At 41.9% G+C, this 17,717-nt stretch overlaps 1 protein-coding gene across 1 annotated transcript in view; it reads right to left on the bottom strand.

The window, feature by feature from the left end:
* trpm3 (transient receptor potential cation channel, subfamily M, member 3) overlaps positions 1 to 17,717 on the bottom strand; it is a 109,222-nt gene that overhangs the window by 7,732 nt on the left and 83,773 nt on the right. Inside the window, exons 13-19 of the mRNA XM_008288355.1 lie at positions 14,655 to 14,795; positions 12,657 to 12,686; positions 10,827 to 11,119; positions 9,021 to 9,249; positions 4,838 to 5,005; positions 2,435 to 2,575; positions 653 to 781 (exon numbers count right to left, since the gene is read on the bottom strand). Of these exons, the coding sequence (XP_008286577.1) occupies positions 653 to 781; positions 2,435 to 2,575; positions 4,838 to 5,005; positions 9,021 to 9,249; positions 10,827 to 11,119; positions 12,657 to 12,686; positions 14,655 to 14,795 (1,131 nt within the window). The remainder of the gene's footprint in view (positions 1 to 652; positions 782 to 2,434; positions 2,576 to 4,837; positions 5,006 to 9,020; positions 9,250 to 10,826; positions 11,120 to 12,656; positions 12,687 to 14,654; positions 14,796 to 17,717) is intronic.

Genomic DNA, 17,717 nt, shown 5'->3' with positions numbered 1-17,717 from the left:
GGGGAAATTATTAGAAGAAAGGGAAGGAAGATGCTCAAATGCAGAAATGATGGAAAGTGGTGCTCATGAATACAGAAATATAAGGGTAAAGAAAAAAAAAAAGTGACCCTGAAAAGTGAATAGAAATGCATTTCATTATGGCCACCATGAGAGGGCAGTATGAGTTCACCCATCAGGGAATCTATCACAAATCTGAGGAGGTATTGTAGTGCAGCTGCAAATGATGTGACACAATGATTAATGCATTTCATACACTTACAGTACAGACAAAGCCACAGTGTGAGGCTGAACATAATCCAAGGCCACAAACCTGCATTTCTCTATTTATTTTTCATTTTGCTCTTTTTTCTGTCTTTGTTTGCCCACCTCTATGTCCTGCCTTCACCTCCACCACTCACCCACTACCTCTCCCTCCCCCCTTTGACGTGCTCATTTGCTTCCACTCCATTGATCTATCAACGTTTTCCCTGTTATGAGCTGTTTGATGATATGGACATAATACTTAGCCTCTGCCCGCCAGCCACTGAACTCATTGGATTTAACTGTAGGTGACACTATGGTGACACCCTCTGTGTTTTTTAGCTCACTGTGGGAGACAGATCACTGATTATATTCAACACATTTCTGCAATTACGGTACACCGCTAGGATACCTCTCTCATCTTCTCAATGCCATTGGTGAAAATGTAAGCGATGACAATCCACTCTTGAGGAGAAGGCCACAGGTCCATCTTGACCAGGACGATGTAGTTAAACAGCATCAGGTAACCAACGTATGCCATCTGCATTAAAAAATACAACAGCAGATTAAATTCAGCGGGATTATTTGTATTTGCATGTTTTTGTGCTTTTTCTGTCAGCAAACTGTTTAGTTCTCTCTCTGCAAAAAATGGCTCAAAGGGCTGCAGGAAAAAGGATTTTTCCGTGTATCTGTTCAAATGAAACATTTATTACAGAAGGATTGACCCTCATTACACCTCAGTTTAATGCAGTTTTCAAGATCTGATAATAGATCCATCATGTGTTTCCTGTAGCTGTTTAAATCCTTGTGCACTGAGTGCTTTCAATTTTCCTTATCTAAACAGATTTGGAGGGCTATTCAGTATCATTAACTTAGAACAACAACAAAGGCTTTAACATATTTAAACCTGCAGCGTAGAGTTTGTGTCTCCCCCTTCTGGCAGCAAGAATAACTACACAAACACTGCATGCGTGCTTATAAACGTATGCCTGCAGTGTACAGTCGCTCGCTTTCTTTTTTTTGAGTGTAATCCTGAATGAATGTCACCACAGAAATTAGATTTAAAACTCCAGGATTCAGGGAGATTTACCTGCCGCTTATAGGCTTAATCAGCATTGTGTGAACATGTTTGGCGAGGGCTTGAATGTAGCTGACATTCATTTATATGTAAAAGTTCCGCACTCCAGCTTTAAACTCCAGATTAAAGTAATAACAAACAAACCCTGAACAGTTTCTCTTCTGACTACAAATCAAGCATTCCTCTGATGGAACCAGGTGAAGTGATTTTAATAACGTGCGACTGAGACTGTTCTCATTCAGTCCCACACGCGCAGTTGGTTTGTGCGATAACTTTGACTGCACTCTACAGCAGGTGACAGGTACGAATGCAAATCAGGTAATGAGCTGAAGACCCTGTTTTGACTCTAACTGAGCATCTGCTCTGTGAGCGCAATTATTGAAATGTACCGTGGAACATTTTTCTGTAACCTGAAGGGCAGAAAGGAGAAGACAAGGGGAGTAAATAGCCAGAGAAAGCATGGAACAAAGGGCAAAGAAACTATTTTCTCTGCACAAATAAACAGCGAAATCCCTGCAGGTGATAAAGAGATGCTTTCACTGGGCAAGCAAATTGAAAAAACACAAGAAGGAGGGTATGGAAGACAAAAGATCAGCTTGTATCACATTACACACACACACACTCGCAGGCAGACGCTGTACCACACACAGAACCTTGATGTACAGTGCTGTATAGAAAGATGTCAAGACACTAAACATTCCCTTTCTCATACATGTAAACACTGAAGATTAACTTTAAATCAACTATTATTTACTTATTGTATTAGTTAACCCAGTGGTAATATGACATGACTCAGAGGTTTTGGTGTTTATTTACACTGCCAATACAAACCCTCCTTGTCTGATTTAGTCCTTTTCCCTCCCTCACTCCCCTGTACTTTTCTCACCAAGCTGCTTCCATCGGTCTCTCCCATCTCGTTCACACTTAACTTTCCCACCCCAGTAAAGCTGGGTAATGGCAGGGTGGAACAGAAGGTTAATGACAATGGAGGCAGTGCGAAAGTAGAAGCTAACAGCAGGGAACCCGCAATTGATGCTGTTGCAGGAATACAATAAGCAGTGACAGTGCCAAGAGGAAACAGGGTATGTAGGTGGTGTTTCCGAAGCCGACACTGACCGTATGGAACCAGAACTTGACAATTGGAGCGTTGTAGAACTCGTATATCTTGCGTCCCATGGGGATAAGGCGGTGGCGCTTCTGAACCTCCTCGACATCCTTCTTTCTGGATGTCTCTGTGGTTACCTTACCCAGCATCGCCTGGGCCAATGCAAAGCCCACATGGAACGAGGGAGGAAAGAGCGAAAGGTACGAGGGATTAAGGGAGGAGAGTGTGGGAAGAGGGAAGTGTGACGGATTGGAAAGGCGTGGGAGGAAGAGTCGGGAGGGGAATGCAGAGAGAGAGGATGGAGATGAAGACAATTATTTGGAAAGGGGGGGGAGGTGGGATGAGTAGAGTCGAATAACAGAGAAATAAAGAGAAAACAAAAAGGAGAAGGGGGAGAGGGTTACATTATGGGCTACAGCACAGTTTTCAATACAATAATCAAAGAAGCAAGCACAGGCAATGCCATCATTCCAAAATGTGAGATGTGTGTTTGAGGTGGAGTTTGGGTGAAGGCTGGTAACACAGTATGACGCAGACATGGACACTCATGGATTGTGTCTCAGACAACGATTAGGAGGCAGAAGAGAGACGAGATAATGACAGAAGGAAGACAGAAAAAGAAAAGGAAAAAGATAAGACATAGATATCTCATTTCACTCTGACACATTTCCTTATCCATGAGAGAGGGTTCGGAGCCCACTGTTTTTATGGGTCATGGTCTTGATGTCAAAGCAACACCAGATCGCTGAGGGAGTTCATTAGTAGAATTGTATTGTAAGTCGGGAAGTATTGCAGACCTGGGCAAGGACAAATATTAAAAGCTGGTCAAAATATTAGAAATACACAATAGGGAGTGAGTCTAAGTCCCAGAGGCCTTTGAACAGGTACAATAGTGATTTTACTATTGCTATGAAATCAGCAAGAAATCAAGGGAGAAGTCACTACTAGTACGGAAAGAAGGAATTTTCCAAATATGTGAAACATACACAGCCAAAGTTTTGTCCAAGGCACACACAGACAGGGCCTTCAGGATGAACAGATTCAGATGCTAGTGTGTAAATCACACCATGCCTTGACTGCACTGATCATGCACATTATCCGATCAGCAAGTGGACACAAGCTATCGCACAAGCTCTTACATTCAATACAGTGTGGTTTATCTAAAGCATCTGAGGATAGGACAATACAATCTCCCTCTGTGGTGTAGCAGTCTGTGTGTATCTATATGAATCTTGGTAGTGATTCATAAGTATCTGAAGGTGCATTTGTACAGTCAGAAGCCAGGGCAATAGGAAAGGGGCTCATTGCAAATGCATCCTCTGTCAGCAGCATTTTTTTTGTTTAACACCAGAGCGCCTCGAGGACTGCAAATGTGAAATGGCCCGTTTTGGTGACTGTTTGCGCTGGCTTGCTGGCTGCGCTTAATGCAGATGGAGAGTATGTACAGTGGTGCTGAAAGACGTTCAACTTTGATTCAATCATTTCATGGGACAACCACAGATCTAGGTTGTGTGTTCAAACTGCTTTCCAAATGCAAGTCTTCATTTAAACACACAAGCTGAATCTTGGCATCATCACCAGAATCGATTGGATCGAAATGGAACGAGTCCTAATCCTGCTGTACATCCGTGTCTATGCAGATGGACCAACTCTTCCACTGTGAGCTGGGAGAAGGTGCTCAGACTCTGCATGATTTAAGCTCTGCAGCAGCAGGCGGACATGGTTATATAATGCAAAAGCCTGGGCCTCCCATGCTCAGCAGTCGACATGCTGAGTGGTATGCTGCAGCAAGCCATCACTGATGGGAGAGAGTGAGGGGCAGCAGTCGGCTAGCACACAGTACTGTACCTCAATCAGACCTGAGCTTGGAGAGAAAGGGAGAGAAAGAGCTCGAGAGGAGGAGGGTCGGGGGGGGAGAGAGATATATGCAGAACAAAAGATCGAAAGCAAAAGAAGCGGAGCGAGAGAGAGAGAGCTGGGAAGAGAACGAGAGGGGAGGGGGAGGAGAGAGAGAAACGGAGGAGGAGAAAGATGGAAGGAGAAACATACACGAGGGAACCCACAAGCGGCGACAGACTGAGACGCTACAACTCCACAATCATGTCTTTGCTGGGACAACGAGAAACAGGAAAGGCCGATTTGGCTGGAAGGGTCCAGTTGGCCAGAATAGAGAAACAAGTATGTGTGTGTGGAGAATTGTGTGCATCATCTCATTGTGGGCAGCAACAGAGCTGTTTAAAACTGGTCCACAAGAGATATTTACAAAGAAGGCAGAATCTGTGGTCAGTGATCAGGTTTAGAATCTCAACAAAGTATGTGTGTATTGTCTGGATATGTGTATAGATTCTGAGATGCGGGGCTGAGGTGGGTTCTCTCACCACGGAGTTGTACTGCGTCTCACAGTAAGATCTTACTGTGAACTCCATGTCTTCCTCCTCCTTCTCCTTGACTGGTTTCTCAGGCTCCTCCTCCTCCTTCTCCTGCAGATAGGCCTCCTGATCCTGGGGCATGTAGGACATCTCATCCTTGTTCTTGAATTCCAGGCTCAGGATGGACGGTGGCAGAAGCAGCCCTAAGATCACCTGGGTGATTCGGGAGAGAACAAGCGGAGGTGGAGGGGAGTTAGGGAGAAGAGACAAATCACAGATGTGATGTACAGTTTCATGAACACCGCTGTGGCAAATTAGGGCACAGAGAGCCTGGAACAAACCAACCTTTATAATCGGTCCGTAACACGCACACGTGACACTCACAAAATACAAATTCATCTTCGTGAACAGCTGAATGACAAAGCTTTGGTATTTACGATGGCGCAGACAAGGGTTCTCAGTGTGGAAGTCAATTATAAAAGCATTAGTCCAGACAGGCGGGAAGAATACCATCCGCTACGATGGATGAGAAGGACATACACCCACAGGAGATAAAGGAGGCACGCATGCTGTAAACACTTCAGATACACAACAGTCGAACAAGAACGTAAGCACTGAGTAGAAGAGGCTGTAGCCGCAGTGGGAAGGTGAAGAACGAGGAAAAGAAAAGAAGATGGAGAGCAGCACAATCAAGTGTCTCCTTATCTCTGGCAGCAGCTGCCTCTAATTTAGGAGTAAAATTTCCGCTGTTTTCATTGCATTCATGACCGTCTCCAAGGTAGGGCTGAACAAATTTAAACAATGTAATTAGCAAATTGCAAAGGCCGCAATTTAAGATATGTTATTCTGCACCTTTGACCCAGTGCTGTGTCAGCACTTTTACAAATTTATGCCATTCTCCTTGAGTGACAGTCACACTTTCGATGGCAACTTGTGTGTTAATTCTCCATCTCCAATTCCATTACACAGTGCATACAGACTTAAACTTATCTGTAAGGTCCCATCCATTAAATCCATTTTTATTGTGTTTTGTGGTTGTTATGAACTCGGAGCTGTAAAATAAAAACTTTTAAGATATAAAAACGCTGGTTCTTCCATTCTTCAAGCCCCAACAAGGCCTCCCAGCTTTACAAGCAAGTACGAGTTTTTCTCAGCTGCTACACACCATCTGAAGAACTAATAGTCGTCTGGCTCAAACTTTGCATAATCCTCGTTCCTCGCTGCCTGCTGCTTGACTGGTGAGCCATTCAGAAAGAGCATCTGCTTCACAGTCCACCAGGTTTATTTACTCTCTAGAGCTGCTTCTGCCAAATGTAAAATGTCTTAACCACGAGCAAAGCACACGAAATGTTCTGCTAGAGTGAACACAAGCGTCTTCATGCACTCCCAGCATCTGAGGCGCTGAAGATCCAGTGGACTATTTGAGCTGTAGTTGAAGTAATATACTGTTTCAAATAAATCTCATTCATCTTGCCATTTTCATGATGAATAATTTACTTTTGCTGATTCTATCAACTTGAAATTACAGTTTGTCTTTTTAAAATGCTCATCAAATTTTAGCAAAAGTGCGAAACTAAGTTTACTGTTCTTTCAGTATTAGGCATCTGATGCCCATGTTTCTTCAGATTTTTCTGCTGAACTGAACTTCAGTTTTCTTCAAGTAGGATAACAGGGTAAAGAAAAGCAAAGAACGGTAAGTCCAATGAAGAAGTTGTGTATGTTTGGGTAAAGCAAAGATTTGGAAAACTTGAAAAAATCGGAAACTTCAAGTTGACTTTTCTAAAAATTAAATTACAGCAATTCTCACTCGAAAGGAATCAAATGATTTCAGTATAGAATATATACAGCATATATATAGTATATCTAAATTAAACCAGCAGCATTAGTAGTACTTGTTCACTGAATTAGGATAAAAGTAATTCAATTGCATGTTACCAATTGAAGCAATTCATTTAAGTTGGTGCAATCATTCTCTTTTTTCAGTGTAGGAAATCCTTCGTGTTAGTACATTGTGCATCTAATATGTTTAGCATCCTCATTAGCTTTTATTGTATGCCCACAGGTTATAGCTCTGTGGAAATTGTAAAGCTGAGGGACATTCAGAGATAATGGAAACTTTAAGACCAATCTGAAACCAATAAACAAGAACTGGGTGGCAATAAAGGACTGGGTGGGTTATTGTGTGGTAATAACCACGGCTCAGAAAGTGATGTCTCTGCTTCTCGTGTCATCGGTCACACAGAGAGGTCGAAGGCAAAAAACGTCAATACTATGTCAGACTTATTGATGTGTGAAGAAAGCAGCGTAGTCATCTTTGCAAATCACAGTCCGTTTGCAGCCTCCGGTAAGCAGATTCTGATGCGAATGACACTGTTGAGTTTAGGATGACAGCCGTTGCAACTATAGCAACTTGGAAATGGGCACACATATTATTTTGACAAGGTTATTTTGTGTATATCATGAACTCCTGGGGGCAACGAATCTTGTTTGTTCCACTTGTGGTTTCCTTTCTTTCTTTCTGCTCCAATGACTTAGCTGCTCACTCTGTCTCTCTCCCTCGTACAAAGGCCAAACCGGACTTAGAGCAGTTGCAGCCTGCCCTGCTCTGAGAGTCGAGCCAGCCAGACCCATCATCCTGCCTCGCTCGGTGTATGAATGAGTGTGAAGCCAGCCTTCAGCGAATCCCAGGGCAACTGTTCATTATAAATAACTCTAACCTCTGATCTGAGCAGCTGCCTCCTATCACCCAACCACCAGAAATCCAAGAGACCCACATGAGCAAATATCAAGAACCAGTGATAACTGAAACCTCTCCTCTCGACTCAAAAAAACGTTCACCATGTGAGTGATGAGAAATGTAAAATTTATGGGACACAATTTCAAGTTTTTCTTTTGTAGTAATTAAGGTCAGTTCTTGTGTCCCCTCTTAGATGAGAGAATGCTTTGTGGGCTTACTAATTAAGCTGTGGCAGTAGTTCAACCATGAGGGTCACCTTTCCAAGACACTCGGCACGCTGTCTCTCCAAAAATATTATTGTACAATAAACCTCCTTCCTCTGGCCAATCCTTCTCCTCACCAGTGCAGGCAAAACTGACATGCTGCACTTCAGGTCTCACATTATCCTTAAGAACCGCATTTCACCTACAAAGTCTACCCGAACAATGAATCATTTAGTCATAACGAATCTTTTTAATTTAACTGAACTGTTTACACATGTACTCGTGCTGTCTCTTTAGGCAGAAACACCCTGGAGGACGTGAACTAACTGCGAACGCTGAGCACCAGATATCTAATAGCTTTCTGTTATTGAATATAACAGACTGCTGAGTAACCAAATCTACGTCTTAAAAGATGGAATTGTTAGCAGGCTGTCCTTGCTCCATCGGGAGGCGGATGTGGGTAATGTAACGTTTTTTTACTGTCAGTGATGACCTGTTTAGTTTTCACAGTCCAGTTCACACTCTCTAAATCCTGGAGAATGAGTCACTATGGCCTCAGTAGTGTGTCTTGTTAATCCCTCATTAACAGAACTTTTTGGATTAAGTTAATTTCTTTCACTTGTGTGGTTTAAGGACATGACGATGGCATTGTATGTCTACATTATTTCTAATTTGAAAACTGGCTGATGTAGACTTTTTGAGGCTCGTAATTGTTGTTTAACAGCTCAGAATTGCGATCAAGATATGTGCAGATGGATATATTCCTATGTTTTGGAGAGCTACAGTCTTTTTGTACTGAATTGTCTCGTTACTTACCTCCCAATGCACAAGTCAACACAGTAAATGCAGGTATGTACTTTTAAAATGGTTATACGAGGCAGGCTATACTTCTAATCTAGGCATATCATACCCAAAGCTGCTTACAGTTTTTTTGGTTTTCACCCAAAAGGTAATCAGCACTTCTCTCTGCTTCACATCCCTGCAGTTTCACACAACCACAGCTGATTGCTGTCATGTCCAACAACTCTCCACCTCTCTGTAAGCCACTTGGCAGAACCACAGGAGTGATCTGGGCCACCTCCATGGTAGCTTCTTTGGGATGTGAGAGGGTTTCTCATTACCGTTCAAGCCCAAATTTTCTCAGGCAGCCTAAGGGGATTCAAGCATTCCAAGGGAAGCGTGCCTCCAAAGTTTCAAGTTACAGCGACAAGCACAGACATTTTATTTGCTGTAGGTATAATTTTGTTTACCCACAGGTTATATTAAACATCTGCCCCACTTGCGCTACCTTCAGGCCTGAGTTCTTGCGCATGCGCAGGCGTCCCATCCACATGTCGGTCAGCAGCATCTGACTGCAGGTGTGAGCAATGAAGTCTCGGTGTTTGGCCGCTACCGCCAGCTGCAGGCAGGTGGCGTTGCTCCAGTTCTTCAGCTCGTATGTCAGCAGCTTCATGGCCATCTGCTCGTCCTGTTTATAGGACTGGTCCAGGAGCTCCACTGCCAGCTGACCAAACTCTCTGGGAAAATATAAGCAGGACATATATAAGCACACCGAGTCATAAACTGAGACAGTAATATATTTTGTACAAATGTGAGGAAGTAATTAAACTGGTCAAGACATAACGGACCATCTGGGAAAATTTTGCGAGAGTTTGGATTTGCATACTTTGACACACACACACATACACACACTGGGATATGAAATGCTTGTTATTTATTATCATTGATTTGAATAAGCATACTGAGCACAGAACGCGGTGTCAAGGTTTTAAAGTTGCAGAATTGTCAATCTAATATTAAATATTTCTTTGACAAATTAAGCAAAAAAATTTGAATGAATGTGGATATATGAGAATGTAACATAGCCAACACAAACACATCTATAAACACAGCCGTAAACTGTCAGATATTCAAAATGAAAAACAATCATAAACCCCCATCCCTTAGTCCATCACTTTAATGTGGCCTCTTCCAGACAATAAACACGTAAATCAATACTCTTGGATCAAGTTTCACCATTTTTTTTCAGGCTGAGTGTATGTGCATGTCTACTTGCAGGGGGACACACACACACACACACACGCACACATGCAGCGCAATATTTCAGCCTGCACTGAAAAGCAATCAGTTTTGTGTAGTTTAATGTGTACAACAAGGCACTAACACTGCTGGAGCTTGGGGGGATTTAAAAAAACACAAGGGCTTACAATGTCACAGATGCACAGCACACGACACAGTTCAGCACTTTTTCTGTTTCTGTGAGCTACTTTTCAAATAACTTGTGTATGCGTTCTCATATAAAAGGCAAACATTGCAACAGTGCCTTGAAAAGCAAAGGCCCACACAGAATGTATTACTGTACATATATATATATACACGCAGTACGCACACATATCACAAATAACAAGCTCACACAATGTCCCTTGAGTTCATACAAACATGCACGGAGACATGCGCGCAAAGACATTCGCAAACAGCACACCCACAAATTATGTAAAGATTACGTGAAGATATAAAAATGTATGTAGTTAAATGAGCTCTTCGAAGGAAGCCAGCCAAATTCTCTGTGGAAAGTACAACTCAAAATATGCCAGCTCTAAGGCTATCCTTTGATACTGTGTTTGTGTGAGTGTTGAGGTCGGCGTGGCTCTGCTTCATTTGTAGTATCTAAAAATTTTCCCCCTTAATTAACAGTTATTTCCACAGCCAGAATTTTCTTATCACGCATTACCTTAAACTCAAATGCATACCCTTGACTAACAATGATGCATGTTGTTAGAGTTCTGTATGTATGTCACTTGTCTCCCGTGAGAGCCTGGAGTCATCTGAAACAGGCCAGTTTGCAGGGAAGAAGGCATGTTAGTGTGTTTGTGTGTGTGCATCTGCCTACACATGTTGGAGTGTAGCGGCTCCCAGTTCAACTTTTCAGTAATCATTTAGTGTAGGGATGCTTCTACGTTTCCAGTCCTGCTCAGAACTACAGTATAAATCATGCATGTGTCACACAATATTGGAATATCCAACCACACAAGCAAGCAGAGAAAGATATATAGAGAGAGAGCGAGAGAGAGAGTATGTAATTCTTATCACCCACCTGGAGTTGTGGTTTAGTTCTTGGGAGATGTCATCCACCATGTCGTTCTCAGACGCTTCGTGTGCCATGGCCTTACAAAGCTTGCACGCCACCAAGGCCTTGGCCATCGCCTCTTCACCGTGCTGCCAGAAGAAAAGGGCCATTTTCTGACGTTTCATGAGCACAGCCCACACCATCAGCTCGTGGAAGGGGAAAGGGAAGTGGTTGATTTCTGGGTCATCCAAATCAATGTCCACCTCTTCTTCTCGTTTGCGTGTCGTCTTCTGGCGGCCTCTGCGAATCGGTATGTCGTCCTGGTGGAGATCCATAACAAGGGAAAAGGATGGGGAGGCAGAGAGAGAGAGTGATTTATGCAAACATTCTTCTTGTGATTTGTCAGACTATATTCTTTGCTGTGGTTTCAGGACAAGACAACATAGGAGAGTTTCTAATTGATCCTAAGCTTATGAAATGAAAAATTTCGATCTTTCCCATAACTTAAAACTCTACAGAACTCTTTCTGGGTTTTGCAAAATCAGGTGCACACCTAAACTGATCACAACCCATTTTAGGATTTCATATTCTATTTATAAAAGGTCTCACATGTGGTGTGAAAGTTAGGTTTGAGGAGACACACAGGGGCACACATTGTTCAACACAAAGCGGTTTAGAGGACACCGGACTCATGATTCCTCATTATCATTTAATGTAATTTTTCTGTCTCTGGAGAGAGAGAGAGAGAGAGAGAGAGAGAGAGAGAGAGAGAGAGAGAGAGATGCTACAAGTTAGCCTCTGAATGGCATCTCAGCAGGGCTGCATTGATACCCAATAATTTCACATTTGAACTGCTGAGGACTACTGACAGTTGGTCGATTGCATCAATCTGAATAATGACTTTCAGTGCAATGTTACTTTGAGAGAGATTATCTGGACAAAGAAAAATGATGGTACGGCTGTAAATTATTCAGTAATTCTAGATAGTGGAACTCATTTATATTTCATTTACAGTTCTAAATGTACATTTATAAAAGAGTTTATGATTTTATGGATACTGGGAAATGATTGCAGTCTTGTGAAGGTAAATCTTCAGTAATCACGATTGTCAAACGTTAACAGCAATAAATTTAACATACTCTGTTTCACTGACAGGTTGCCACACTGATTGAATGATAAATTGCCTTAGCTAAAGGGAGCAAAGCATTAAGGGAATTAAGTCGACTTTAACAGGCAAAAACTAGACAGAACACACACTGACACACAGGGGGATGGATTTCAAACAGGCAGACACACAAAGGAACGGACGGCCATGCATGTTAGATATGAATACCTCTGAGACACATGCTGTGATAAAAGCTTAATACTGTGGATTCTTCATGGTGTGTACACCATGAAAACATACGAGTACATACATCACATATTATGTGATGCTGTTTGGTCAGTCATTACCTATTCAGTTCAATGTAACGGCTCTGAAATGTGTTAGAAGAGATACGCAGATTTAAAGTGTCTGGAGTGTTAAACTTTGATGTGATCAAAAGCCTTCTTTCATTTCATCAAATCTGAGAAAAAATGAAAAGTGAAAACTACTTTTGTTTTGTTTAGATAACTGTTTGACAATAAGCCTTGAGCTGAAGTGCATTCAGATTGCCAGCAAAAGAAATTAAATATACCTCAAAGACTTCCTTTCAAAGACAGCGAGGCACACAGCAAACACTGAACAGCTTTTTTCCTCAACAGATTGCAGACAGACTACAGATGCAACAAATGCTACAAGTGGGAGAACTGGAGGGACGAAGCGAAGGAACAGTGACGGAGTGATTGGGTAACAACCTTGAGGAGATCAACACTCACCTCCATCCCCAGCAGTTTCAGGGCCTTGGGCTGGAAAAGCAACACAGACATAAACAAACAGAACAAGACCTTGCTCATTCAACACCTTGTTGAATATATTTTATAGTGCAATTTACTGTACAGGCACAGCACAGCACAGCACAGACTTAAAGACAGACAGATTCACTCACATGAGCTCAGAAATGTAGTTTAATACAGTAAATCACTCCGTTTCAGTTCAATGGATTTCTTTAAAATGCAAAACGACACAGAGCGACAGCATGTGGAGCTGGTGTGATTGACAGTATGCTACACATATGGCAATAATCTCTTACAATTGCATGCTTGCATGTATTAAAGCACAGTATTTTTGTGCATTTGGTACAGTACTGTGTATCTGTATTAAAGCAGGGCATGTATGAATTATGCATTCATGAGCCATCATCTGAGTTGGTAAAAATAACCCAGGTTTCCTGTGGGGATTTTGATATCTACATCTATTTCAAGGCTTTGTTCTTACTTAACATGTGTTTGTGCGTGCATGCACATGACTGTGTGATCGCGCATTCACTTCATCTTGAAAATCACAGTTAAACTGGAACTGACTCCCGTTCCCTGCCTCTCTCTTATTTTGCCTCTTTGCTCTGTCTCCGTCCTGTTTTCTTTGCTAGCGCGTTATCTGCGCCTTTCCAGCTGCTTTGTTGCTACCACGCCATCTCATACAATGAGATAAACAGGCGCACATGCACGCACGCACACACACAGAAACACACAAACACACATAGTCAAACATGGCGCATCATCGAGCAGAAATATGCTGTTTCACACACAACTCTATTTTCATTACACCTGTGGCGGTGAGTGAGTTATTGAGGCGGAACGAGAGAATTACGCATCACAACAGCAGAACATGGGCATCTATCATGTAATGTGCGGCGTGTGGGGTGTAAAACACACAACCGCCAAACACCGGGCCGTGATTTCAGTGATCGTGTCCTCCACTCTTGTGGAGTGTACTAATCAGCGAGATGAGCTTCTGCAGGAGTTGTAATGAAGTGTATATATTCTCAGGATCATCACACTCATGATGAAGAGCTGCTGCTATAGACGGATGATTTGTTGCATCGAGCTCGCGCTGGCTTGTGCTGTGACGCCACTCAACTTGATGTGAAAATTAAAAAAAAAAAAAACAGGGAAAGAAGGACTCTTAAGTTTGACCTCTGCTGATGAACAACACCTTAATCGTGTGAAATTATAGGTTGTGTTGACTGAGGGAAAACTCTGCAATCGAAAGGACAAAATGATTTTGTTAACATCGTATTTTTCTAAACATGTCATGTCCATACTTGAGTTCTTCGTTTGGTATATGCGGCTATGTAGACTTACATCCCATCCCTGTGAGACACGAGGTACCAGCTGCAGCCTTAATGAAAATGGCTTGAACTTGTTAGTTGAGGCTTATACACTGTAGATTCTGGACATTGATTTTTATTTTACTTTTATCTTGTTATTAGACACTTTGCAACCCAGGTTTTGCTGGCAGTGGGATAAAAGAAATGTAATAAATAAACTTTTACTCACTTTTTAGGCTCTATCTATTGCCAGAAATGTGTCTTTGCTGCAATTACAGTTTAAAAAAGCTGATCATCTGGGTAAAGGAAGGATCATGATCCACTTTAGGTCTTAAAATCAATATAAAAAATGCACTACACCTGGAGCACACTGCAGATTAAGGTCTCATGTATTTCCTGCTCATTGCCATGTCACAATCACCAACATTTACATGTACATGCTAATTAACTACTTGCATCAGCAAAGAGGATTTTACCCCTGAGTGCACCATCCCTGATTAACATTTTATTATTAGAATATAATTTGCTAATATTATTCATCTTGCCCTTACCGGCCAAATTTGATCATGAGGTTCATTTCACTGACACTGTTACTGCGATTAATGACATTAGAGGTGAAATTGATTAAATGGCAGGATGCTAATGAAGCAAAGAGTCATTCGCTCACCCTCTTAGGTCCGAAGAGGTTGTGGTACAGAGTTCTGAACCTCTTCCTGGTGTAGTTACACCGATACGCCCCGCCCATGAGGTATTCGATGACCAGTCCAATGTCGATGAGGCTGATGCGGTAGTCCGGCGGCAGGTTTCCCTAAAAACCAAACAGTGTTACCAGGCAACAATCCACACCAACCGATTAACAACAGGAAGGGAAACAAGAGTACAAGACAAGTCACACAGTCTTACACACTCACTTCACAAAATCCATATCAAACTGTTTTTGGCTATGAAAGAAAACGTGATTATCGGATTCACCTTGAAGTAGATCCAACTGAACCCTGGATATTCTCGCTTGGAAAGAGCACACAATGTCAGTGAGTAAACCGCACGATAAGCAAGAGCAGGGAAATGAGACACACAGAAACTCTCAGGCCAGATCTCTCTTCCAGTCTCTTTATTGAATTGTTATCTCAACCAGACTGTGGATCAGTTTGTCTTCTTGTATTTTGAATTCTTTCAGACTACCTTGGTCTTGGTTTAAAGGTAGAAACTTGAGGCTATTCCCCAAGTTTTAACCAAAACACTGGCTGAACCATAAAACAGGCATAATTTGAGGCACAGTAATACTCCGGAAAGCTTTCTACAACGTGACTTTTTTTAAATCGCCAAACTGTAACGCCTTCGCTTAAATTCAATAAAGAAGTTCAAAATGAGGAGAGAGTGAAATCTCAGGTGCGTTATGAATTAGAGTAATGTCTGAGGACAATTACAAAAGATGTAAAAAATTGAATGATTTGTCCCAATTTGCGTTTAGAGAAATAATGAGATCTTTTCGGTGAGGTTCATTGCAGTCTTGAGGAGAGGGAAAGGGAAAGAAAGTGGAAATGAGTCATTAGCCTGGAAGAGAGCGGCAATAGCACGGAAAGATAGACAGACGGCTATTAACGCTGGAGGGGAGAATCATTATTGAAACAGGAGTTCTTTCATGTGAGGACTATAACCATGTCGACACTCGCTGCTCTTCCTCATGCCTTCAGCATCAACCTCAGACCCTGTAGGCATTATTCTGGCCCCTGCTGTTCCTTTGAGATACACCAGTTACCTGACATCTCTTTTCACCCACCCTGACACCATCTCCACTCTTCTGTAATCAAATGTGAGATCCCTGCTCACCACCACTTGATGGATGCTGCCCTTCACACAGTCAGGTGGAAAAAATAAGTACATCCCAGGGATATAGTTGGCCTTCTCGACATATTTGGACAAGCAAACATTTCATCTTCTCTGAAACAGTGGCTGTTAACTAGGATGACATTTAGCTTAGATGTGATGTTTTTCTGTGGCGTCAGAAGCTAGTATTGCCATTCTTAGAAAAAATACCTTAACAGGTCGGTGTTCTGCTTAATTGTACACTATCTCCGATATTGGTTTGCTGAAATTTGAACCTGCTCTTCCATGAAAAATTCCTTCAGTTGCAAGATATTTGAGGTCTTTATTGTATGCATGTGCTGCCTATTATAAATCCACCCACAACATTTCAAGGGATTTAAATCTGGGCTTTATAGGGCAAGCCGTAACCTTTCGACTATTTCTTCCTTTTGAGCGATTTCTTTGTGGAATTGCTATCGTACGTAGGATCACTAATTGGTAGAATGGTTCACTTCCAGTTCAGCTTGAACTTTTGGACAGATGGCATCATATTATCTTCAAGGCCCTCTGATATGATGCAGACTTCAGAGTTAAATCAGGGGCATGCTTTACAGTTAGTGTGAGGTTCTCCTCCTTAAATGCTGTCATTGGTCTGCACCAAACAGGTTACTGAGGTCAAACAGCCCTATCCTTGATTTGTCCATCCAGAGTGCATTCTTCTGTGAGGCCTGATTTTACATTCATGGACACATTGAAGTTTTGCTCTGATGTTCTTTTTGGACATGAAAGGTTTTTCCTCGCAGGCCTCCCATGCAGGTCATATGTGAGGAATTACTTTCTGATTGTAGACTATGCACTGTGACACCAAAACCTTAAAGAGCAACCTGCAGATTCTTTAATAAAATTTTGGTGTTCTTGAAGACTTCCAAAAGCTTTCATCTGAAGGCCTTAGAGAGCTCTTTAAAGCTTGGCACGATGACACCACACACTTGAAAAGCAAAGAAAACAGCAGACTGTAGATGTCAGAGGTTTAAATGAGATAAGCGCTCCTGTCAAGGGCAAAGAGAATCACTTATTTTCTTGTCCAAACATGTTGAAAAAGTTAAGAGTTTCCAAGCATTGTACATGACTGTAAATTTTGGTCTGTAGCATGCATATACATATGCATATGTACATACATATACATATACATATACATATACATATACATATGCATATACATATACATATATATATATATACATATGCACCAATCAGTGGTCGGCCCCTGTGGTGCTCAAGCTAATAACTGTGTACTTACACCTTGTGTGAAAACACACTGAGAGCCTCAAGTGCTGCAGTTTTAATTTTCCAGCATAGCTGGTAAACTCGGAATCCTAGCTGACTTACAAATGAGGAAGCTTCTCTACCGGAACAACTCTTCAGTTTCTCTCTCCTGCCTCCACAGATCACAGCGCAGGAACTCACCACAACACTTCAGACCATTTGCTTGTGTTTAGGGGTATTTTAATCCAAACCAAAACTCTGGAAATTTGTTAGATAAGATAATAGGTAATAAAATATATAATGTAATGTACACAAGGCCAGTATTTCTCAAACCAGCTTTAATGATAACCTACAGCTCTAATCAGCTACCAAAACATTGCAGCTGATTTCTGGTCTCTCAAGCAAACTTAGAGGTAAAACCATCCATTTGGATTCCTTCCCATCCCCTCCTGATGTGTGAGACTCAAGGCACAAGGTGTATTGTTACCAGCCTTTGGCGGCAAAGCTGCATTGTTCATTTACTCTGCAGGAAAACCAATTTCTGCTTTGGCAGCTGTATTTCACGATTCTCCTGTTTCTTGATTCCACTTGGATACAATCTGATGAACGCACCAGATTAAATCTGAAAGCAACCGACTTTGACCCTTTCCACTGCTAT

This window comes from Stegastes partitus, unplaced genomic scaffold (genome assembly GCF_000690725.1).
Source record: "Stegastes partitus isolate 25-593 unplaced genomic scaffold, Stegastes_partitus-1.0.2 Scaffold13, whole genome shotgun sequence".
Classification (NCBI taxonomy): domain Eukaryota; kingdom Metazoa; phylum Chordata; class Actinopteri; family Pomacentridae; genus Stegastes; species Stegastes partitus.
Note: the sequence above shows the minus strand (reverse complement) of the source record. Positions and strands in the feature narration are given on the sequence as shown.